Source organism: Sciurus carolinensis, chromosome 1 (assembly GCF_902686445.1).
Source record: "Sciurus carolinensis chromosome 1, mSciCar1.2, whole genome shotgun sequence".
NCBI lineage: Eukaryota > Metazoa > Chordata > Mammalia > Rodentia > Sciuridae > Sciurus > Sciurus carolinensis.
Window position 1 is genome coordinate 109,973,790 of NC_062213.1, and position 24,398 is coordinate 109,998,187.

At 38.2% G+C, this 24,398-nt stretch overlaps 2 protein-coding genes across 2 annotated transcripts; one reads left to right on the plus strand and one right to left on the minus strand.

Annotated features, from left to right (window-relative positions):
- Positions 1–1,427: 1,427 nt before the first annotated feature.
- On the minus strand, positions 1,428–12,497 carry Atp5pb (ATP synthase peripheral stalk-membrane subunit b). The gene is made up of 7 exons (XM_047551853.1): positions 12,362–12,497; positions 12,054–12,090; positions 8,341–8,486; positions 6,500–6,663; positions 6,071–6,196; positions 3,380–3,559; positions 1,428–1,812 (listed from the first exon to the last, which is right to left on the minus strand). The coding sequence occupies exons 1-7, from the start codon at positions 12,399–12,401 to the stop codon at positions 1,735–1,737; spliced, it is 771 nt and encodes a 256-aa protein (XP_047407809.1). The 5' UTR covers positions 12,402–12,497; the 3' UTR covers positions 1,428–1,734.
- Positions 12,498–12,606: 109 nt separating this feature from the next.
- Positions 12,607–23,274, plus strand: Wdr77 (WD repeat domain 77). Its single transcript, XM_047551852.1, has 10 exons — positions 12,607–12,874; positions 13,102–13,287; positions 14,231–14,372; positions 14,665–14,714; positions 17,226–17,296; positions 17,384–17,438; positions 17,896–17,967; positions 18,466–18,574; positions 19,097–19,165; positions 19,805–23,274. Exons 1-10 carry the CDS (start codon positions 12,760–12,762, stop codon positions 19,962–19,964), a joined length of 1,029 nt encoding a protein of 342 aa, XP_047407808.1. The 5' UTR covers positions 12,607–12,759; the 3' UTR covers positions 19,965–23,274.
- Positions 23,275–24,398: the final 1,124 nt, after the last annotated feature.

Consider the following 24,398-nt stretch of genomic DNA (forward strand, 5'->3'; position numbering starts at 1 on the left):
CAATTACATGAGCCATATTTTCAACTGTTTCTTATCAAAAGGTCCACTTAAGTACAAATAGATCTTTGAGTAAAAATAGGAAACTTAAATGCAGACATACCTATGAAGGGAAGACTTTTTGGATTTATCTGGTTTTTTTCCCCCCTTTGGTTGGTGGGGGGTTACCCAGGATTGAACTCAGGGGCACTCAACCACTAAACCACACCCCCAGCCCTATTTTGTATTTTATTTAGGGACAGGGTCTCACTTGAGTTGCTTAGCACCTTGCTGTTGCAGAGGCTGGTTTGAATGCATGATCCTCCTGCCTCAGCCTCCTGTTCAACTTTTATTATGGTAAAATACACATAAAACTTAACCATTTTTAAGTGTACATTTTGGTGGCATTTTAATATTCATAAAGTGCAACCATTATTTTTCATCTTCATAACTCATTTTGTAAAACTGAAACTCTATATGTGTCCATTTACATAACTCTCTATTCCCTGGCAACCACCATTCTATTTAGACTGGAATCATGATTTATCTGTCATTTTTGTATTGGTGTAATTTAACTTAGCATATTGTTCTCAAGTCTGATCCATTGATGTATCAAGTGTTAGAATTTCCTTTTTAAGGTCAAATATTCTATTGTACAGCTATATTACATTTTGCTACCCATTTATCTGTTGATGGACACTTGGGAAGCTTCAGTTTTAGCTACTGTGAATAATGCTACTAAGAATTTTGAGATCCTTTATTTTTTTTTCAAAACTGAGTCTTGTTATGTTGCCTTGGCTGACCTCGAACTTGGCTCAAGTGATGCTCCTGCTTCAGTCTCCTGAGTAGCTGGAAGGTTTGTGCCACCACATCCAGGTTGCTGTTTTACATACTAATTCTATTTTTAATTTTTTTTGAGAAACTTATTTTTCTTCAGTGGCCATACCATTTCATATTTATGTCAACAGCATACAAAGGTTCCAATTTCTCCACATTCCCACCAACACTTATTTTTTGTGGTTTTTCTATATTTAAATGTGTCTTTTTGAAAATAGGGTAAACTCCACTATTAGGAGTGAGGTTTCTATTTATTTTATTTTTGCATTGCTGGGGATCAAATTCATGCTATGCAAACACTGAACCACTGAGTTACATATCTAAGTATTTTCTGTGTTTTTGATTTTATATGCTGGATTCTTAATTATTTCATGACATACTTAGTCTATAGTTTTTATAGCCATTCTGAAATTATAATAAAGTCATTGATATGGCATGATTTATAATATTTCCTTTAGTTATTTTAAGTCTGGGTACTTAAAAGCTATACATTTCTCATAACCTATCCATTAGCTAGAAATAGCTCACCAACACATTATTTTCAATAATATCTTCAAGTTTTACTCATACGACAAATGTTGAAATATAGTGCAGAGAATTATGAACTTGAAAAATCTTGTTTTAATCATTACTTTATTGCAAGATGATGGAATTAATTATAAATTTAAATTGTAACTTGGTAATCTTTCAATATGTTTTAATAAAAGCAAACTGCTTTTTCAAAAGTGATCAAAGAACAACTTAAAATGCAGACTAATGATGAGAAATATGACTGACCAACAGATTTAGCTTTCTCACTAAGAGAAACTTGAACTTTTCTTTTTTAGGAAAGGTAACTGTAATTTCAGTAGACAGTAATACAGACTAGTTTCCATTTATTCAGTCAACTGTCTACAGCTGTTTCAACTGGGACAGATACATTTACATAACTGGCTGTGCTTGAGCCTTCTTTGCGAGCAGCTGGAGATCTGCAATGCACTTGGCAATCGTTTCCTTTTCCTATGATAAGGAAAGAGAAATCTTGTTAGAACTTTCTAAAACATGGAAGAGTATAAATACTGATTCTAAAAGACATCTTTCCTACAAGACCAGAACCTCAAGATGATACTGGTTTAATATGGTAAAACCACTGAAAAATTTATAAGTAAAATTAATTATTTATAGCGGAGATGCAATTATTTTAAAAGCAAATTCAGGTGAATTGAAATTCCTTGGCTCACAACTTTTGGGTGAAATCTATAAAGAATTTGAGGAGATACTTCTATGGTCGTTTGCCTCTGATGTTGGCTTACAGAGCTGATTCTCAAAAAAAAAAAAAAAAAAAAAAACCCCAAAAAAACAACCTGACAAACACTAGTAATAAAAAAATGTCACGAAAATAATTGTTAGTTTTTGTATGATTTTCTTTTTTAAAGTCGGGTAGTAGGGATTGAACTCAGAGGCACATTACGACTGTCACATTCCTAGTCCTTTTAATTTTTGAGACAGGGTCTTGGCTAAGTTGCTGTGGCTGGCCTTGAACTTGTACTCTTCCTGCTTCAGTCTCCTGCGTCACTAGAATTACAGGTATGTGACATTGTTTTTTGAGGTTCCTTAAATAAGCATGTATGTTACTTTTATGTAAAAACAATTTATTTAAAAATAAATAAATAAAAAAAGCCCATCAAATTTTGATAGGCTGTTTTCTGCTTTTGATATTGGGGCTTGAGCCTAGTGCACTTCGCCACTGAGTTATATATTCAGCACTTTTTACTTTTCATTTTGAGACAACAGTTTGCTAAGTTGCTAAGGCTGGCCTTAAATCTGTGATCCTCCTGCCTCAGCTTCCCAAGTCAGTGGATTATAGGACAGTGACTTGTGCCAGGTTATGCAGAACATGACCAGAAGTGGCTGGTCAATATTCAATGCTATGTAACTCGGAAAGAGGAGATCAAGTCCTAAGTAAATAAAGAACACAAGCAACAAACAACAAAACCCCCTAAAACCAAAACAGTCCCCCCCAAAACAAAGAAAAAATAATTATGATTTAAGCAAATAGCAGAAAACATGAAAACATTTCTGTTCGAAACAGATAAATTAAGCTTTAGCTAGCAAACAAATGGAATGGAGATGGTGGAATTAGGAAATGGAAGAGGTTTATGTTACATTTTGAAGAGAAATAAAATATACTGGGGGTTGGGGTTGTGGTTCAGTGGTACAGTGGATCACCTCAGCACCACATATAAATAAATGAATAAATAAAGGTTCATCAACATCTAAAAAAAAATGTTTAAAAATAACAAAAATAAAACATATTGATTAATGCTACTCAAATGATAGAATATGAACATGGGCAGGCCACAACCAGTCATCTCAATGACCTGTGGTAAACAAACTTTGAGGAAAAGGGAAAGCCTCAGCATTTGTACAGTATCTTCTAGATCATGACCATTCAAAAATTTAAACTAGACTCACCCTGCTATTTCTAGGCTAAAGACCTTTTTAGCTATTCCTACCTTTACAAAGCATTATCAGAAGCTTGCCAGAGATACCAGAATAACTCTAGAAGCTACAAAACATCACGTACCTGCTGTGCAGAGATGCTCTGTACGACGTGCTTCTCCACCCAGTTTATCATGTGCTCCTGTTCCTTTCGATGCATCATATTCTGCACAGAGATATGATAATCCAGGCGATTCTTTACCTCCTTGTATACTTTATGTAGCCGTTCCCGGTAAGTAACCTCCAAGGCCATAGCAATGTTATTCTGGAAAAAAATTAAGAAATGATGAATAATGTTTGTGTATTTGAAGTAATACTTCTGTTCTGAAGATTCTGCCAGTTAGAATGCCTCATGTCTCTACTGTTAATTTAAAAAATTTTTTTTGTGGTGCTGTGGATTGAACCTAGGGCCTTGTGCTTGACAGGCAAGCACTCTAGGAACTGAGCTATATTCCCAGCCCCTCTTCTGTTATTTTAGTTAAAATTTTTTTTAATATGAATAACATAGTAAAAATAATTATAACAGTATGTGGTAAAAATATATTTATAAGGATAGGCAGTTAAGAAAAGTCTTCCCCAACTCCCCCACAGACTACCATTTTCCTTTATTTCTTGTAGTTTCTCCTGGAAATATTTAATAAACATATGTTGGTAATGTACAATTCTTCACTTTTATTAATTATGATATGCAAACCCACTTCAAATTTAAGTTATATTGGATTTTACTATATTGGTTTCTATGACTTATGTAACCAAGCTCTATTAATAGATTAGGGGGTCTCAGTTTTTTTCTCTATGAATAATGCTGCATAGATTGTATATTTGTCTTTTTACTTATGTGCAAATACTTGATTAGTCAAATGATAGCTGATACTTTTTGAGTATGTATCATGTTCTGAACACTCTTGTGTGCGTCAATTCAATTAAATCTTGTGATAGTTACTATTTCATTCATTTTAGAGAGAAAACTAAGGCAAAAAGTTAAGGAGCTTGCCCAAGGTTACAGAGCTAATAAACTGTGAAGAGAAGATCTGAATACAGGCATCCAGGCTACAAAGTCCATCCTCTTAAAGATCTCTACATGACTAACCCACACCACAGGCACCTCAAAGCAATGCATACAAAACTGAAGGCTAATCACAATAAGGTAGTTAAAGTGATCCTTCAAAATGTGAGATCTTATCATTCCTCTGCTTAAAAGCTGCCAATGACTTTATCTCTCACTCAGTGTAAAAAGTCAAAGTCCTTATGGAAGCCTATAAGACTACATATTCTAGTCCCTAGCTACTCTCTTCCTTGCTTCCTTTTATTTGTCCCATAATTCATGCCTCCCAACCTTTTCCTGGAACACACCAAGAAAACTTCTATGTTTAGGGTCTTTGCGCTTATTTTTTCCTTCTGTCTGAAATACTGTTTCCTCAGAAATTCACATAGCTTGCACCACCATTTCTTTCTGCTCAAATACTACATTAGAGGCCTTTCCTGACCACCCTACAAAATACTAACTCCCTCATCCTATAACCTCTTTTGCTTTAATACTTATTCACCGTCTTTCCTAGCATTTACTATCAATGGACATTTACATCTACTCAACTATTTCCATTCTTCTCCAACAACTGGAGAGAAAGTAAACTGTATGAAAGCAGAAATCTTGTTTCTTTCTCCAATACATTTCCTGTACCCTGCCTTAACCACCACAGTACCCACACATGAAAAACTCAACAAATATGTATTAAATGAGTCATCTGACTTACGAAAAAGCTACAAGTTCTGACTTGATTTTTTAAAAAGGCATAATTGACGTATTTGTGCATGTGCTAAAGTGTAGTAGTATACATGAGACAAGAAGCATTCTCTAATTTTAACCTCAATATGCATAGAAAGAGGCTTTAATATTTTCTGAGATTTTAAAACATTCATGTGCTTTAGGAGTCCTATTTAAAAAAATGTAGCTTCTTAACTCCAACAGAGGTTTTGATTTCACAAGTCTTGGTATTGGCCCAAAGACTTACACCAACTCTGATGTCACACAGACAACACCAAAAAGTTACTGGCTTATATCCTTAATATTGCAGGCAACTTACTTTATCTTAGCACTGCATTTATCATTTCAAAGGTGCTTCTAAAATATAAAATTCATTGTGAGAACATCTTTTAAATATTAGGCATAAAATACATGACTCAATAAAAATAATAAAATACTTGAACATATTCCTAATTTTAAAAACTAAATATTTTAGAATCTAAATATGCTGTTGACAAGGTAAAAAGCTCTACTGCTATCTGAAATTGTTTTGTGAATTTGAATGTAAGGTATCAGATTTTCTAAGAGCACATATATAAGATTTTCTTATATCAAGTGTGTATGAAATAACTGGTATTTCTTAGAGTATGCCATTTTTTAACTAGCTATAACTTAATGATTATTTTCCTTTCATGTGAAACCAAAATGTGTTCTTTTCAACTTCTACTGTTTCTAACTTCAGAATAACCCTATTTTTCTATAGTCTTTAAATGTCTAAATAGCTGTAATTGCCAATCTCTACCCCAATCTTCTCTTTTCTAAATAAAATATGCCCAATATCTTTAATTATTCCTCATAAGAGATTTGAATTTTCTTTTCTTTTGCGGCACTGAGGATTAAACCTATGGCCTGACGCATGTTAGGCAAGTGTTCCACCATTGAGCAACATCCCCAGCCCCTGTGTTTGCTTGTTTATTTTTTAATGCATACAAATGAGTAATCTCATTCTCCTCAGAAACTAGTGAAACCTACCCTCTGGACGTCAAAAAGATAGTGGCGCTTCTGAACCAGTGCCTGCTGTGCCTTCTCCAACTCAATTGCATCCTGAATTTGTTTGATGGAAGCCTGCTTCACTTCTTCTAGTTGGGCAATTTTTTGCTGTAATTATATTAACAACAAAAATCAGTGAAAGCTCCAAGAGTTATAAGAATTGATTCATTTTATGCTTCCCCAAAGTTGTATCCCTTATATGTGAAAATACCCAGAAACAAAAAGAAACGAAAGAAATACACAAATCCTTAAAGAGACTTGCCCATTAAGAGCTACACAGTAGTATGGAAAAGTTGGAGAGTTTGGTAGACTTAAAATTATATTAGTAACTGATATTAACACAGATTTTTTTTATATGTTCTTCCTCTAACATTCATATCAAAAAGTGGGAGATATAGTTTTGATTCTTACCTCATTGAGATTATCAATAAATTCTCCAATAGAGGCACCATATTTTTTAATTACATAGACAAGTAACCCTACTATTGATATGGTAGAGAAGGTCTCTGGGGTAATCACATATATTTCTTTGGATAGAAAATATAAGATAAGCCCGGTTCCAAGCATGTAGGGTCCTAAAAGAGAGAGTTATTTTTATTAAGATATGCTATGCCTAAAAGCAGGGGAAATATAAAGATACTTCTATAATTATTTGAAAGCAAAATTTAGTGATGATTTAAAATAATCATATTCAAAGACAAAACATCAGACTGAGAAGCAATGAGGTAGAATTGAAACAGCAATGGAAGTAATCTCTGAACTTAGTTTTCACAAGAGGCAACGGTACCTTCTTCACAGGGTTGAAGAAAGTGAGATATAAGGTATATGAAGCACTTAGCACAATAACTTAACAAACAGGAACTATTTTTACAAAGATATCAGTTTACTTTCTGAAATAATCTGGCCAGTAAATTACATTATTTATTGAATGGGAACATTGAACAGGACAAAGGTTATCTTCTCCTTTCTTCTATTTTACTGAATTGCAATCTGACATAGAAACAGACAAGCAACAACTACAATAAAGTAACATGTATGTAAAAGAATTCTGAACTGCTCAACTTCTATAGCACCTAATAATAATGTTTCAAATACAGTTATCTTAAAAAACAGAAAAAAACTCACACCAGGTCATGTGTTCTGAAAGGGCACAAACCATGTTTAGGACACAAACATTTCTTTAGGCTTTTCTTCTGTGCCTCACAAGATGTAAGGTTAGGATACATTTGGTTTTAGGGTAGCATTTTACAGTGTTTCTGGGCAGCACTAATAATAAAACAACGTTAGGATACATTATGAGAGTAAAAGTTATAGTCTCAAATATATTTTACCAATTGCCCATACAAAGTTTCAAGTTTCTAAAAAAAAAAAAAAAAAAAAAAAAATTACCTTTAGTACATAAATTTTAAATGTAAATTTGCAAGAAAGGCCTATCATATGTAATGTTTTACTCATCTATGGATGATCTTTTTACAATTTCAGTTAACACTAGGGTTTTAAAAAAACCAAAAACCAGATTTCTAATGCTCCAGTCACAACAATATTTAGGTACAGCAAGAAAGGCATTGCATGTAACAGAAAGAATCCTAAGCTTAATCAGATACAGAAAGAAAGGCAGTATAGACAGAAGGCTAAATTAATCAGGAAACCTAGGTTCAAAGTCTATCTGTTATTGGCAAGATAGTAGAGCCTCAGCCAATTATTTTTCTCGTTCTTCTAGGTAATAAAAATGTCTTCATAGAAATCCTGTAAGACTTTAGTAACATTAAGTGAAGTCATATTCACTATAAAATGTAAGGTTTTGAAATTTTATGCCTTTTTTAAAGAACTGATCATGATGGTCCAATTTGTTTTCATGTGTACACAAAATTTAGTAGTCTCTTTTGCTGTATTTGACTATATTTTTATCCACCAGCTCTTTTTATTATCTGACAGTATATTATGTAATTCCTCATGTCTTACTTATTTACTTTCCTACAACACAATGTATGTTTCATAACAGCAAGCATTTAGCTTAGTCCACCACTGTATGCCTAGAATCGTGCTTAGCACTGAGTAGGCATTCAAAAAATTTGGTATGTAACAAGTGGAAATGCTATGAAATTAAGTTAAAATCCCAAATAAATTCATTCCAAAGACAAATCAGAGCAACTAAATGACATACTAAATTACTTCACAATTAAAAAAAAAAAAAAGATCAGATTTTAGTACTACCATCCAAATACACTACTACACACTGAACAAATGCTCACCTGTTACACCAGTTTTAGGATAAAGAAACTGGAAGAATTCCTCAGGGATCAGCCCAAGACGAACTTTCCCTCCATGTTCAGGAAGAGGTGGTAGAGGGGCAAGGCGTGGCTGCCCTGTGTGAAAGATCCTTGTTGCCTGCAATACCCTTCCAAGAAAATACAATGTATGAAGAATCAGCAGAAACATGAGTGGGGATGAAGACTGAGGCAATATCCCACTGTCATAATGGGAAGAGAATAGACTAGGAATAAGAGGGTTAGGAGTGATGAGGACAATGACTTAATCACACTCAAAGTCAATGCAAACTTGCACCCAATACTGGAATCCCTTCTCTAGGTCTTATAGATCACCAGTCTAGCACTTTGTATGTCTATTATTAGCAGGAAAATAGATTCTGCAGCTAGGATCTCTGGGTTAAGATCCTAGACTTGCCACTTGACTGTTTTTAGCACGTAACTTAAGCTTTTATAATCTCAGGTTTCTTTTATGTAAACTGGGAAAAAAACACATTACCTTATAGTGTTGTTTTGAGGATTGAATTAATATATACAATGTGCTTAGATTGATGCTTGGCCTGTTCTATGTAAATAGATAGCTATTCCATGCCTATTGTGTTGTAAGTTCCTTGATGCTAAGAACTCTGAACTTTTTGAACATTTGATGGGCAATAATGTGAACTATGTGAAACAGAACTTTTCTGTTAGGTAGCTCTAATCATGTTCATCTTTGAATTCAATTGCTTGTTACTTACATCCTTGGAACCTCAATTCATTGGTTCTAATTTTTCTTGTCTATGTTAAGATTAACACTCACGTATCTCGGTTATCTCAGGTCCATCACAATCCTGACTGCCTATCACAAAAAGCAATCTACTTTTGTTTTTTAAAAAATGAGGTATACAGAACTAAACATAATATTCTAAATATAGTTTGAACAATTTACTCATTCTGCAGATATTATTGAGAACTTGCTATTGCCAGCACTGGGCTTGAACCATTATACTATTATTAATAGATTATTGTAAACTATTCTTACGGTAAAGCAGCCTAAGAATGCATTTTTAGCAGTTATAGCATACCAATGTCTCATGAAGCTTCTGATAACATAAATTATTAGTCATTCGTATCTGCTATCTCCTTCAAGTTCTCAGTATGATTTTGTCCCACTTTCTATCTACCTCACTGGTTTCTCCACCTCTATTCCCTTGCATTTTAAGTGTCTCTTTGGTCATTATATACTAAATACCAAGGGCATCCCTACCCGCCACCCAGTGATGACAAGCAAAAATGTCTATAGATATTGCCAAAACTGACCCAGATTGAAAATCACTGAACTAAATTATAGCACTGGAGAACTTGCTTCAGGTTAACACAAATCCTCGCCCCAACTGGCTACACTGGTTGAAGGCTTCATCATCTCTTTCTTAAACTATTCAAAACAATCCAAAATCATCTCTTTCTGCTTCTTGTCAAATATCCCTTAAATCTAGCCCCTTCACATTACTGCCAATGTTTCTAAAATGCAAATTTGACTTGAAAACTCTTCAACAGGCTCTTTTCTATCTACAGAAAATAAACTAATATAGCATACATAACCCAATACCTGTTATCTTCCTTCATTTTCCTACCTTGATCCATATGGAACTACTTATATCTCTCAAAACCAAACACTTGCCTTATGCTGCTCCTTCTGCCTGGTATGCCTTTTATTTAGACTGCCCAAATCAACCAATCTTCAGAACATCTCAAGTTTGTACAAGGCATCCCCAAACCGGGCTAAAATTCATTCACTTAATCAACAAATCATTAACTGACTCCTTCTTATGCCAGGCACTAGGAACATAGTAACGACAGACTTAAATTCTAGCCCTCAATATTCTCATGGGGATGTGAAGTGTGTGCATGTCCTTATACAATTTCAGACAGTTATCAGTACCATGAAGAAAAATGGAAAGTTAGGAGATAGGAAGCAAGGGAGTGAAAAAACTTTATGGTAGATGAGATGACACTTAAGCCAGTAAACTGGGAAAAGAGAGAACACGTACAAAGACCCTAAGGCAATAATGAGCTCGGTAGTACAGAAAGTACCATATAACCGGAAAATGACCTAAAAGGAAAATGGAAGGAGATGAAATCAAGAGGTAGGATGGTACTCATCCATGTTGGGTTTTCTGGGTTAAGCTCATTTTGCATTTTATTTCAAGTAGAATAAGAGCTCTGAAGGTTTGAGGTGGGGGACTGACATAATCCCTCTAGTTAATGTAAGAATGGGCTCTACTGAGACAAGAACAGTGACACAAAGTCAGGTGTGGTAGTGGACATCTGTAATTCCAGAGACTTGGGAGGCTGAGACAGAAGAATCACAAGTTTGAGGCCAGCCTCAGCAACTTAGTGAGATCTTGTCTCAAAATAAAAATAAAAAGAGTTGGGGATGTAGCTCAGTGGTAAAGCACCCCAGAGTTCAATCCCCAGTACAAAAAAAAAAAAAAAAAAAAAAAAAAAGGAATATAGAAATGAAACAAATTAAGAAGATGCTGAAAATAGGTTAGGTGAAAATGATGGTGGTTCATACTTTAGCAGTAATGGTAACAGAAGAAGTTCGTAATCTGAACGAAGAGGCTTGCTGATGAGATGGAGCGTTGAAAGAAAATGAAGGATGTTCTTTATATCTTTATATACAGTTATTTAACCTATTACCTATGTCACAAATATTTTTTTAATATGTTGGGTTCTTTTTCTCTGATAAGTTGGAAGTGATGAATTACAGTCTTACTTTATTGCAAACAAAACCACAAATAGATTAAAGCCACATTTTCAAGTCAGAGGGTGGTTATCAAATTTTGCAAGCTTTAGGATGAAGTCTAGGAGTTAAAAAAAGAAATCTCAAAGAAAACTGACATTTTTCTGGTGGTGCTGGGGATGGAACCCAGGGCCTACGTATGCTAGACAAGGGCTCTCCCACTGAGCTGCATCCCTAAATTATTTTGATGAAATAATTTTAACAGTTAACAGGTGCTAATATTTACTAAGCACATATTAAGTACAAAGCACCATTTTTAGAGTTACACAGGAATCGAGTTTCCTAATTCTCCTAATCCATAATGTATTAGCTCTTATTTTACAGGTGCAGAAAGTGAGGCCCTACAACTAGTAAGTGGTGAGTCAAGTGTACCCTTTCCTACCTTAGGGGACCTACTCTAAATCACTACTCTATAGCTGCCTCTATGCTTAGACTGCGAGTTTCATGAAATATGGCACTAAGTCTTTTACATTATTGTATTTATGGTTATGAAGTGGCAAAATAAACATTTACTGAATAAATTAATGACTTCTCTGACTCTTATGATTCAGTGGTCAAAAGTAGGAATCTGGGAGCCAATGAAAACAACAGGAATCACTGTCTTATTTAACAAAATTTGGCTAGGGTACCGTTATCGAGTAACTCTGATTCTGGCTGTGCAGCTATGTGTAGCTGAAGGTCACAGAGAGAGGCGGGGCGTAGAAGACATCAAAACCAGTTTCTGGTCTAGTACGATACTTTACTTATCCTCTTAAGTCTTTGTTATTAGGTGAAATGACTTTTCTGGCAGTTACAGGAACGTGTTTGAACGTATCCCAAAATTATGTAAAAAGGTAACATCTGAGTTAAAGCTAAGAGGAATAAACAGAGTGTAAACAAGGGCAAAAGGGAAAACTACACTCCTTACACTTACCCTGGTCCTAGGAAGGCGGCATTCCTGAGACAGGGGGCTGCAGATACACAAGGCGCAGGTAAGCAAAGTCAATGTGAAATTTAGTTTGCCCGGTGCTATGTCTCCGCGGGGCCGAAACACTAAAGGCCATGCACCACTTTCCCGTGCCCGGAGACCCTGTGCTCTCTTCCCAGTAGAGCTGATCACTGCCCACTCAGGCCCAAATGTCGCTGCGCTCTTCTCACCCACTGTCCCCCTCCCTGTGACCCCTACGACACTCTTCTTCCCAATCACCCCAGCTAGCCCAGACTAGGGTCTACACCTCTCACCCGCTGTGGCGGCGGCAGAAAGTACCACCCGTGAGAGCATAGTCAGCAGAAGTCCAGGCAGCAGGCTTAGCGTCCCTGTGACCCCGAACGCAGACAGCAGGGGCAAGAGGAAGATGGCGGCTCACAAGTCTCGCGAGAAGAGAACATCGCGTCCTCTTCTGCTTTCGTCTGGCGATTTTTTTTTTTTTCCTCGCGAGAAGAGGCACAAAACTCAGAACTTGTTGCTGAAGGGTAGCCGACGGAAGGCGGGATGGAAGCATAGAAGCAGTTCTCGCGAGAAGTGTTGCTGTAGCTTCCAGAGGGGCGGAGGCCCAGAGGCGCACCACGTGTGTATTGCTGCTCTAACTGAATCGCACAGACGTACAGTTTGGGTTTAGGTTGGATTTGGAACCGTGGAGATGCGAAAGGAAACGCCGCCCCCCCTAGTACCCCCGGCTGCCCGGGAGTGGAACCTTCCCCCTAATGCGCCCGCCTGTATGGAACGACAGTTGGAGGCTGCGCGGTACCGGTCTGGTGAGCCGAGATCCCGGGCCTGGGAGCTCCCTCGCCCCGGACTGACCCTCCCAACCCGCCCCGCCCCACGTGCTATCCTGATCCCTGCCTCGCGCCTTCGAACTGTCCCAACCCCGCCCTACCTACCCAAGCTCAGATCCAGACCCGGCCCGCGTGCTGTTCGGTGCGGTCACCATGGAGACGAGCCCATCCACCCCTGTCACGCTGACAGCTTGTACCCCCCATAGATGGGGCTCTTCTGCTCGGGGCCTCCAGCCTGAGTGGTCGCTGCTGGGCTGGCTCCCTGTGGCTGTTCAAGGACCCATGTGCTGCCCCCAACGAAGGCTTCTGCTCCGCTGGAGTCCAGACGGAGGCCGGAGTGGCCGACCTCACTTGGGTGGGGGACAGAGGTATCCTGGTGGCTTCTGATTCAGGTGAGGTCATTTCCTTCATGTACCCTACCACGCCCCGCCCAGATGGAATGTAGGCTTGGGGTACAGAGCCCGCTAGGCTCAATCTTTGATGCCCCATACTCAGTGCTTGGGGAGCTGAGAGTGATGTCCCAAATGCGAACTCTAATGTAGGTGAAATGTATGTTTTCCCAGTTATAAAATTGCCTGATGGGAGTTCCTAGAAAAATCCGTAACAAAATTAAGAAATAGTTTGTAATCTCTCTTACCTCTGCAGCCCAGACCAAGAATAATCTTGATTGTGAAGATGATGCTAAAGCAGAGTGTACTGTCTTCCCATTTCTTCCCTTTTTCTTTTTACTTATCTTCATTCTGCTCTTAATTAATTAATTAATTAATTTTTTATTTTTTGTTTTGTTTTGAACGTCAGGCTCAGCAGTGGAGGGTTTGGCATTTTAACGCCAAATTTAGAAGTTGACAAGCATTGTTGCAATGCAAGTGGAAAAGTATGACAATAAAGATTGAGCATCTCTGACAGTTGAACTAAAGACTACAAGACATTTATTGAAGTAGTTCAGCAAATATCAGTGTCCGGTTAATTGGGAAGGTTAACATTTGTGGCCTGTGTAGACAATTATGTAGACTTCACCTTTGTTCCCTGGGAACCCATTTTCCAGTGTGCTCTCACTGGAAGCAGAAGAATGGATTTTACAGGCGATTTCAGCATTCCCTGCCTTTTCCTAGCAGCTTTTCCCACATTAGCAAAACAGAAAGGCAGGATAAAACCAAATGACCTTGAAGCTGGATAGCTAAATCCTTGATATGAACTTTGCTGTTATGGGAATAACTTTCTTTGTTAGTTTAGTGACAATGGCTGCTTGAGTCCTAGAAGTGAATTGCTGTCTTTGTATTATCCAAGCTCATGTATCCCTCACCCCTTCATCTCACCCCACTCCATCCCCAACAGGTGCCGTTGAATTGTGGGAACTGGATGAGAATGAGACACTTATTGTCAGCAAGTTCTGCAAGTATGAGCATGATGACATTGTGTCTACAGTCAGTGTCCTCAGCTCTGGCACCCAAGCTGTCAGTGGTAGCAAAGACTTCTGGTGGGTCCCAGTTCTCCTGTCTCTTAAGCTTTCTTTGGGTGTCTTTAGCATCCTTTTAATCTTATTAAATAATGTTTGAGGCTCTTTGTAAGAACCCAATCATTAATTTATAGCATGTCTATAAGATCTCCTTAGAGGTTTGGTAATTTGTTGTAAATAGACTATGTCAGGAATCCAAGAGGCAAAGACATGGGACATGTTGGTTAAAGGAAGTTCTTATTTGAAAACATTTTTGTGTTGATAGTATATGTCAAGGTTAAATGTCTGGTTTCTGTTTCTTTTTGCTTTTTAGCATCAAGATTTGGGACCTTGCTCAGCAGATGGTATTGAATTCATATCGAGGTACATATTGCTTCCTTGCCCGGTCTTAACTGTCTTGTTTTTATTCTCTCATTTGGGTTCTTTGTACTTTGCTTAGATATTAGGATGTTTTTTGTTTTCCTGCCAGGTAGTTTTTTCCCTAAAATTATAGTCAGGCTCCAGTACCTACCCCTTGCCCTTTTCTCAGTTACCTTATTTCTCTTGATTGTCTTTTACTATATGACTATCTAAGGTTCACACTCAGTCTTCTTTTACTCCTCCTACTTTCCCACTATCAGTTGGTCACCACGGTCTTTTGAGTCTTTTTCAATTTGATCAATTACCTTCTTATCCATTTCTTATCCTCCATTCAGTTTCAGGCTTTGCCTCCTACAGGTGGTGGTATTCATCTCTCCATCTATAATCTTTGGCTCTTTGATCCATCATTGTTTTCTTGCAGATTAAAATCCCATTTTCTTGTTAGGGCATTCAGTCCCTTTTGCTGTCATTTCTCCGTCCAGAATACTACAATAACTTCATTCTCATGGGATAAGCCCTGAGAATTTTGAATATTGAATTTTTGAATATTCATGACCATAAATAGTTCATTTTTCTGGAATGTATCATCACTTTCTTTAATGTTCCTCTTCATTAACACTGCCAGCAGTTGACTTTGTTTGAGTAGCCAATCTTTATGAAGATAAGGACTAGGGCTTTAATATATGTGTGACTATGAATTTAGATGCTGGTTAATCATAGTGGTTCTTCAATGGCTTAATTCCTTTCTCTTCCCTTTCTGATTTCTGAGTGGGCCAAAATAAAATCACAAACTCATACATGTCCTGTTCTTCTTGTAGTCAAATAATAATATTAAAATGTTAGTGCCCAAAGTCTCCTGTACTTGCTTTTTTTTTTTTTTTTTTTTTGTACCAGGGATTAAACCTGGGGTGCTAAATCACTGAACCACATCCACAGCCCTTTTTTTTTTTTTTTTTTTTTAATATTTCAAGACAGGGTCTTACCAAGTTCCTTTGGGCCTTGCTAATTTGCTGAGGCTAGCCTTGAATTTGGAATCCTGATCCTGCTGCCTCAGCCTCCTGAGCCACTGGAATTACAGGCCTGTGCCACCACACCCAGCTTGCTTTTTGTTTCTGGAACATATGGCATGATCCTGGTTAATGCTGACTTTTTGAGGACACACTCCCCATTTAGTCTTCTTCATCAGTTCTTTGTGTTTATATCTTATTTCCCCAGTGAATTCCAAGTCTTTGGAAGTAGAAGAACCATATATTCTTCATGTCCTATATACTGCTGTGTTGTTTGTCTGAGAGCTTTGCTTTTTTCAAGTGAGCAATATATTCCTTTTCTAACTTAACTATCCTGTTGTCTTTCCATGAGTTCTAGGGCTAGGAAATAACTATGGAAGATAGTTTAATCCTTAAGACAAGGATTCATTCAGACTACCTTGGAAATTCTGGTTAAATGACTTTAGAGATGGTGGTTTCTACATCCTCTAATCAACAAGCAGCAGTGATTTGAAAATTTTTTGCATGTAGACCTCCTAAGATTAAAAGCCACACTTCCTTTTATATTTTAAATTGATATCTAGAAAATTTAAGTTTAGGTAGTTGCAAAGAAGATAATTTCTGGCATATGATTTATTGTATGCTTATTCCAAGCATGCATTTGTCAAAATTTTGAATTTGTAGAGTAAACCCATTTATGTAAAATGTCTACAGCCTAATGGCAAAAACCAATCTGCATTGTTAAAGCAGTTGGCCAAATTAGATATTTTCTATCAGAAAAAATCTGATTTCATTTGTAAATAGAGAAACTTGGTAGATGTGTCCTTATGACAACTATCTATTTTTCATTTCTTATTATTAGAAACAGAGAGATAAGTTACAAACTGTGATGTGACTGAAACAAGATCAGTCGTCTTTACTGAGTTTTACCTAGATCCTCTTTCTTTTGCTCTTTGGCTCTTAGGGAAAAGCTCCTTTTGACCCTAGTTTGGGACTTTTAGATTTTTATACACCTGAGCATTGTACCATGGGAAGATTTGAGCTGGGCAAGAGGTATATTTATGTTCCTTTATAAAATGGTTGAAGGGTGATTGTGTACAGACAGTTCAATTTTAGGACAGAGAACACTGGAGAAATTGATTTGCTTAAAACTCTTAGTGTCCACAACTCCTTTGAAAGTTTTTGTATATTATTTGAGGTATGTGTACTCCAATATGAAAACTGCTTTCCTAGAATTATTTAGCTCCTGCATTTATGAGATCCTAATTGCATATGCCTTTGCTGTTCTTACCAAACCTCTGATTTCTTCATCCTCTTACCTAATTCTCTTTTTTCTCAAGCCATTTTGGGTTTATAATTCTATCAACCTTTCCTCTTAGATTTGTCTAATCCATAAACTCCCACAAAATTTGTTCAATTGGATCATGAAACCAGGCCTATTTCTCACACCCTACTGCCCCTTTATTTTATCTAGGCTTGCCTCATAATGTTCCCTGTTTCTTTGTCATGTCCTCTCTGTCCTTTATAGCTCATGCTGGACAGGTCACCTGTGTTGCTGCCTCACCCCACAAGGACTCCATGTTTCTTTCCTGCAGTGAGGTGAGACATAATCTCTTTTCCCCAACCACAACTTGGCCAACAGCTGCTTCTTTGGATTGTGAAGCTTTTTTCTATTTCTCCTCCTAGGATAATAGAATTTTACTGTGGGATACCCGCTGTCCCAAGCCAGCATCACAGATCGGTGAGTCTGAGAGCCAATAGTGGGAGCCTGGGACTATGAAGCTACCTGGAAGAGGCTTTTTTTTTTTTTTTTTTTTTTTGCCAGAATGAAATCAGAGTTCCCAGGTGATCAGTCACAGCAGTATAAGTGATATAATCTCCTTTCCTGCTGAGGCTCTACTAACTCCATTCTGTGCAATGAGTACCAAGAAGGTCTGGTTACTCTGTAAAGCTGAGCAAAGGGGCTAGAATTGTTATTTTATGTATTGTGCTTGAAACTTGCCTGTAACTCATGCCCACAAAGAGTAGAAAACTGATGGATAAATATAGGTTATTAGACTCAAGGATGAGGACACGACTGCCAGAGTGTTTTGGAAAATGAAAAATGGTGCTCCTAAGATTTAAAGTTGACTGCATTTGAGAAATTACTTCTTCTGAGTTCTGAGTTCTGTTCCAAACCTCCCTTTTCTTCTTTGCAGGCTGCAATGCCTCTGGCTACCTTCCTACCTCCCTGGCTTGGCATCCTCAACAAAGTGAAGTCTTTGTCTTTGGTAAGGCAGCATGTCAGATTGCATATTGACTCTGAGAAGGGGAGGATGAGGAAGAACTAATCCACACTGCACATACTCTTGCTCCTCGATGTCATTGACTCTTTGGGCACTAGATGAATTGTGCTCATTTTAGTAACTTTGGAGACAATGGTTTTTCCCCCCAGTTGATTGAATTCTTGATTATTCTGGCTCCCCTGTTCTGGGCATGGCTAGAAATTTGCCACAAAGAGAGTGGATTGCTAGATAGAGTATTCTGTTTTACTGTGGGTGAGTATAGTGCTGTGATGTGTGGAGGCTTGTGTATTGTAACAATTTGATTAAAATCATAACTACTTCATCTTAATTTTCATGATCACTCAATATTTCCACTTTGCAAAAGAGAAAGCCAATGCTCAAAGTGGTTAACTTGTTCAAGCTTAAGAAAGTAGGATTCAGATCTAGCTCTGCCTCACACCAAAGCCCATGCTTTTAATCACCGTGACGTGCTCTCTTGTATAGGTGATGAGAATGGAACTGTTTCCCTTGTGGACACCAAGAATGCAAGCTGTGCCCTCAGCTCAGCTGTGCACTCCCAGTGTGTCACTAGGCTGGTGTTTTCTGCACACAGGTACTTTTCTTTGTCATCAGAGATTGGGTGGATGTGAATGGGCTGGTGACGGGGGTAGGGGGATGCATATGTTGGCAAAGCATTAAATGATTTGATTGTTCCATAAAGCAGGCTATGCTGTACCTGAGGTTTCCAAGTATCAAAGATCTCTTGAGACTGTGGATTCCTTATTTGGGTTGTACAGTCTGTCTGAAAATGGCCAAAATGTGGTCTCATTCTTGCTCAACACCCAAAATGATTAATATTGTGGGGTTCTAGGACAGTTGGTTGAAAAAACCTGTGTTCCTGGGTTCTTGCTAAAGCAGTAGAGGGACCAGGTGGGATGGTTCATTGAAAGGATGATTGTGAACCTTGGCTTTGCTCCATTTCCCTTATCTTTCCCTGGAATTTGGTAGCCAGATCTTAACCAAAAGTGGGGAACAGGCTGCCTTCTCCTCTGGGTCAGTTTAAAATGGGTTGGGACCTGCCCATTTGGGCCTTTGTCTTAAAGTCATGGACTTTACCTTTTGTGCCCTCTGCTAGTGTTCCCTTCCTGGCCTCTCTCAGTGAAGACTGCTCACTTGCTGTTCTGGATTCGAGCCTTTCTGAGGTGTAAGTGTGAAGAGGAGTGCTTCATTCATATCAGGGAGGGGATGCAGTGGGCAAGCAGGGCCTTTTTCTCTTCAGGAAAGTACATTGCCTCTTTGGAGGGATATTTCTCCTACTGATCCAAGGGGACTGGGTGCTGGAGCAGGCACACTGTAGACCACCTCCCTAGTCCTGGGGCTGATTCACAACCAGCTGTGTCCCTGGTAGAGGACTGCGGGTGGTGGGTGGAATTTCTAAGTAGCATTCCAGCCCTCTCACACAACGGAGCAGTCTACCCTTTTCACGTGGAGAACATGGATATGAAATGCATCCTGCTCTAGGGTAAAAGGCACTGGACGGATGATCTGAGTTGTACTTCCCTCTTTGCCGTGATTTGCTGCCTAACGCTGGCCTACATCACTACCTCGTTCTATCCACCATTTCTTCATCTATGAAAATAGAGGACTGGATTGGATGACTGATGACATCCACTGTGGATAGCTACACTGCTCTCCTGATGATGAGGCCATAGAGATGGTGAAATGTATCTAATACATCAAAAAATGTTCCCCGGGTGTTGGGTTCTCTTTCTTCTTCAGGTCTGCTTTTTCTTCTTGTCTCAGCCATATGCAAACATTTTTTCTCCCCTTTTCTCTGTTCTAGGTTTAGAAGCCGAACCCATAGAGATTTTGTGAGAGATGCTACTTGGTCTCCGCTCAATCACTCCCTTCTCACCACAGTGGGCTGGGACCATCAGGTTATTCACCATATTGTGCCCACAGAACCTCTCCCAGCCCCTGGACCTGAGAGTGTTGCTGAGTAGATTGGATTTAAGAAAGAAAGTAAACCCCTCATGAGAATCCACTCCTTTGCCCCTGACCCCTCAATTTTTGAGACAACAGAGGAGCCTTGGACTTTGATACACTAGATCTGTGCAGTTAATAGACATCGTTTCTCAGTGTGAGGGAGGCTAAATTTTGGTATCCTCTAGTTACAGGGAGGAAAAACTTTCTCGAAAATGGATATGTGTGTGTACCTCACTGTATATGAAGATCTGTAGTTTTTGAGGAAACCAAAAAGAATTGTCCTCCATCTTTCTCAAGCACCTTGCTCTCTCCCCAAAAATTGACAAAAAGGTTTTATGCTTCCCATGTAGTTTTCTACAAAGAATTGGCCATGTCTGAATGGGGTATGGGATGTAGGCATCCCTGGGTTCTTGGAAGAAACTCTAGCTACTCATAAAGATGGGTACAACTTTTAATTTTTCAAATATAGCTTGATTTACCATTATCACAGGAAGTGCTTCCATTCACAAAAATCCAGCCCAGCTACTTTGACATAGAGGTAGGATACACTAACCACAGTTTTGCACAGTTCCTTGCCTAAACTGAATCGAAATCCATTTTTTTCTGGCTGAATAAAAAGTTTGGCTAGTGCCTGTGTGATGCCCCCCTGACCCCTAAGGCTTTGTATGTATGAAAGATAACTTTTTTTCTGGCATAGCTTCACAGAGCAAAGTTTAGGGGTGGTGAGAGCTTAAAGCATTTCAGTGAAGTTAGAAAACTGACACAGACTATTAACAGAAATATTTGTCACTTTTGCTATCCCAAAATAGCCTGAGAACTGACCCTCTGTCTCTGGGCCCTTTCTCTGGATATAGGGTGTCTACTGTATTGATAGACTCCTAAGATTTTGAAATCCAGCATCAGGGAGAGAATTAGAATACTGATGGGTGAAATAAAGAGTTTAGGCATTGTTTGCCTGTCTTTTTTGATGCTTTTGTGTTATCTGCACTTAGACACATTTCACTTCTGTGAATTATCAGTGTCAGTCTTAGCCTACAATCTTTTCTATACTTCCTTAGTTCCCAAAATAGTTAATTAGAACTTAAGGTAATGTTTCTTTACTCGGGTTGGTTTTAACTGGCCACTGCCATTTAAAATAACAGATATATTACTGTTTATATTGAAACAAAATATAATCAATTATGTATGAACTTTGCAAATTTAATTTAGGGATAATCATGTGAAACTGGGAGAGTTTGAATATGGGCAAAATATTTCTAGGTAAAGCTTCTGTATTTCATCCTTGCTAATCCTGAACTCTGTTCTCAAGGGAATTTGTAGTCAAGTGATCTCCCAGGGTTGGGGCAGGGAAGGAATACATTCTTCCACTGTTCTTAACTATTACTTCCTGGGGAGGAGTAGGATGATTAAGTGGAATTAAGTTCTGCTTCTCAGAGATAAAAGCTTAATTTTTGTGGTTACTTAGAGGAAGTAAGGAAGGGACATAACATGGGTATTATATTTGCAGGATTCTTTTCCTCTTGGGCTTAGGAATAGTGGAGGAAAAAACTAAGTGAAAGAGATGAGACTCCAGGGAAATGTGTGTATGTGTTGACTGGTTAAAATGACACTAAAGAAGGAAAGCAGTTTTAGAAGAACAATATCTGGCTTCAGATGGATCTGTGCCCATTTTGAAATCCAGCATCAGGGAGAGAATTAGAAATACTGATTTGTTACATAAGGAGTAATTCACATCTGTTGATGATGCCACAAGACATGTAAACATAAGCAAAGTAACAGGAGGGACCAGCACAATTTTCAGTGTAGGTTATGCTGAGCAAAGAATATAGTTCAAAATAGAAGGGGACCTCAAAATAATCACAAATGTGATATCCCATGGGGCAATTCACTAGGTCTTTGTCATGAGAGTAGTTTTAGTAGTGAGAGCATGGACTTCACTAATGACAGTGCAATGGAATAATTTTGTTTTAAAACATATAACACCCTGATCTTGGGAAGGGGTCAAGATTACCCTTCTTCCCCATTTTAGGCTGAGTAATCTGTCCTAGAGAACACCCACCACATGAAGTAGAAATCTCCAAAATTAACAAGTGAATTGCCACCAGTCAGGTACAAGGTGATGGTGGGGAAGGGGTGTTGCCTTCGAATGACTTCTTTGTCCTTGAGAGTACCCACCACATGAAATAGAAATCTCCAAAATTAACCACTGAATTTTAACCCCTGTCAGGTACATGGTTGTGGGGAGGGAAGTGTAGCCTTTGAGTCAATTCTTTAAAAACCTGTTCTCCCTTGATTGGCAGAGTCACAGACTCCGGGACAGGAGTCCTCAATGTTTCTCCTTTACTAGAAAAGCAATAAAACTAATTTTTTTCCTTTTTCTCAAAAAAAAAAAAAAAAAAAAAAAAATACACATCTTGCATTTAATTTCACTGGTACAAATTTCTGAACATGGAAGTGAATCCATTTCCCAACTTAATTATTCTTACTCTGAAGTCCATTATTAGCCTGATTCACTGTATTTCACTGTTGATCCCTGGCAAGGTCTAAGAGGTTCATTCCTTGAGTAGTATTTGGAACCATAACAACACTGGAGAAGGTTTACCTATAGATTCAGTTGGTATCAGACATTGAGCTGAATCTGGAGGGATCTCACTAGATTCAGGGAACATTACTGGTTCACAATCCCATTGCAGCATCAGAAACACCCAAGCGCTAATTGCTTTGGATCTCTAGCCATGTTTCCTCAGGACAGTATGTTAGAAAGGACAGGAGATGTAGGTGTTAGGGGACAGACATGTCAACAGCGGGAAAATGAGGCTAAAGGACCAGCTCACTGGGCTGGTCCTCCACATGCTTCCTTTTACAAGAAGCAATTTACCTGCAGCCCTGTCTGGCTTAAGTGGACAGGATATGTCATATTCCTTAGAAAACTACCAGTTGGCTGCAGGAGAAATGCAGGCCCCAAATAATGTCAATAAGAGGAACCCAAGTTACCCTGAAGGGGGACACTTTTGTGACCTTTTTCACAAACCAGCTCCTGAAACTCAGAGATAATGACAATTCCTCCTGACTGTACAATCTGTAAGAATTTATAGTTAAGAATCCAAGTAGAACCAGTGAACATGGGCCTAAGTGACCTAAAGTTGTCTTGGTAGTGGTAACCTGAAAGTCTGATGTCAAAAGTCAAGAGATGATGGAAACTTCCCCAATAAAATGAGAGCAGAAGAGGCACACTGTCCCTCTTCTCTGAGAGGACCCACTCTTCCTGGAGAATGTCCCTTTTCTCTTTCCTACCCCTTCAATAAACATGCCTGTTTGTTACTCTGAGCAACGTGTCTGAAATCTTTGACTTGATCATAAGAATTGGGGTATGAAGGGCAGGTCCTGCTTGCTGCCTCAATTTCCCAGAAGGTTCCAGCCCTGTATTTTAAAAATCAGATTCAACTTCAGAGGGCTCTAAAATGTTCTTACCACATCTAGACCTCAAAATTAAGGTCTCTGATTTTTTAAAAGATATTGGTGCATTTGGATGATCTGTGCAATGTCTTATATTTTCTTTGTATTTTAGTAGTTTGGCTTAACTTTGGGTCTACAAACTAAATGAAAACTGAAAAAAGACATGCCAAAATCTATTTACTAAGCATTTGAGTAAGAGACAAAATGTTTTTGTTTGTTTATTTATTTATTTTTGTACTGGGGATTGAACCTAGAGGCACTTAACCACTGAGCCACGTCCCAAGCCCTTTTTCATATTTTGTTTAGAGACAGGGTCTTGCTGAGTTGCTTTGGGCCTTGCTAATTGCTGAAGCTGGCTTTGAACTCATGATCCTCCTACCTCAGCCTCCCAAACTGCTGGGATTACAGGCATGCATGACGTGCCAGGCTATTTTTATTATTTTCAAAAATTTGTTCTTTTTTGGTATACATGATAATGGAGTGTATTTTGACTTACATACACGGAGTATAACTTATTCTAATTAGGATCCCATTCTTGTGGTTATACATGATAGTGGAGTTTCACTGGTCATGTATTCATATATGAACATAGGAAAGTTATGTCCAATTCATTTTACTGTCATTCCTATTTTCATCCTCCCTTCCTTCCCTTCATTCCTATTTGTCTAATCCAATGAACTTCTATCCCACCTAAATAAAGTGTTTTAATGCATTCTGGAAAGCTCTAGAGCATCTAAGGAGAATCAACATATGTAAGGCGAGAGCTGCTTATTTCCAATCTGTGGGTCACACTGAACAAATCATTGGAATCCCTTGAACAGGAAATTGTGCTTTGGAAAAGGGTAAGCAAGCTTTAGCCTGTTTTGAGCTAACTAAAATATGTTTTAAGAACTTCATCTACAGCCTGTAAGACTTCCTTTTTTTTTTTTTTTTAAGTGTCTAGTAAGTAGGTCACTTGGAACCCCAAACATATTTGCTTGTTAAATTCTTTACCC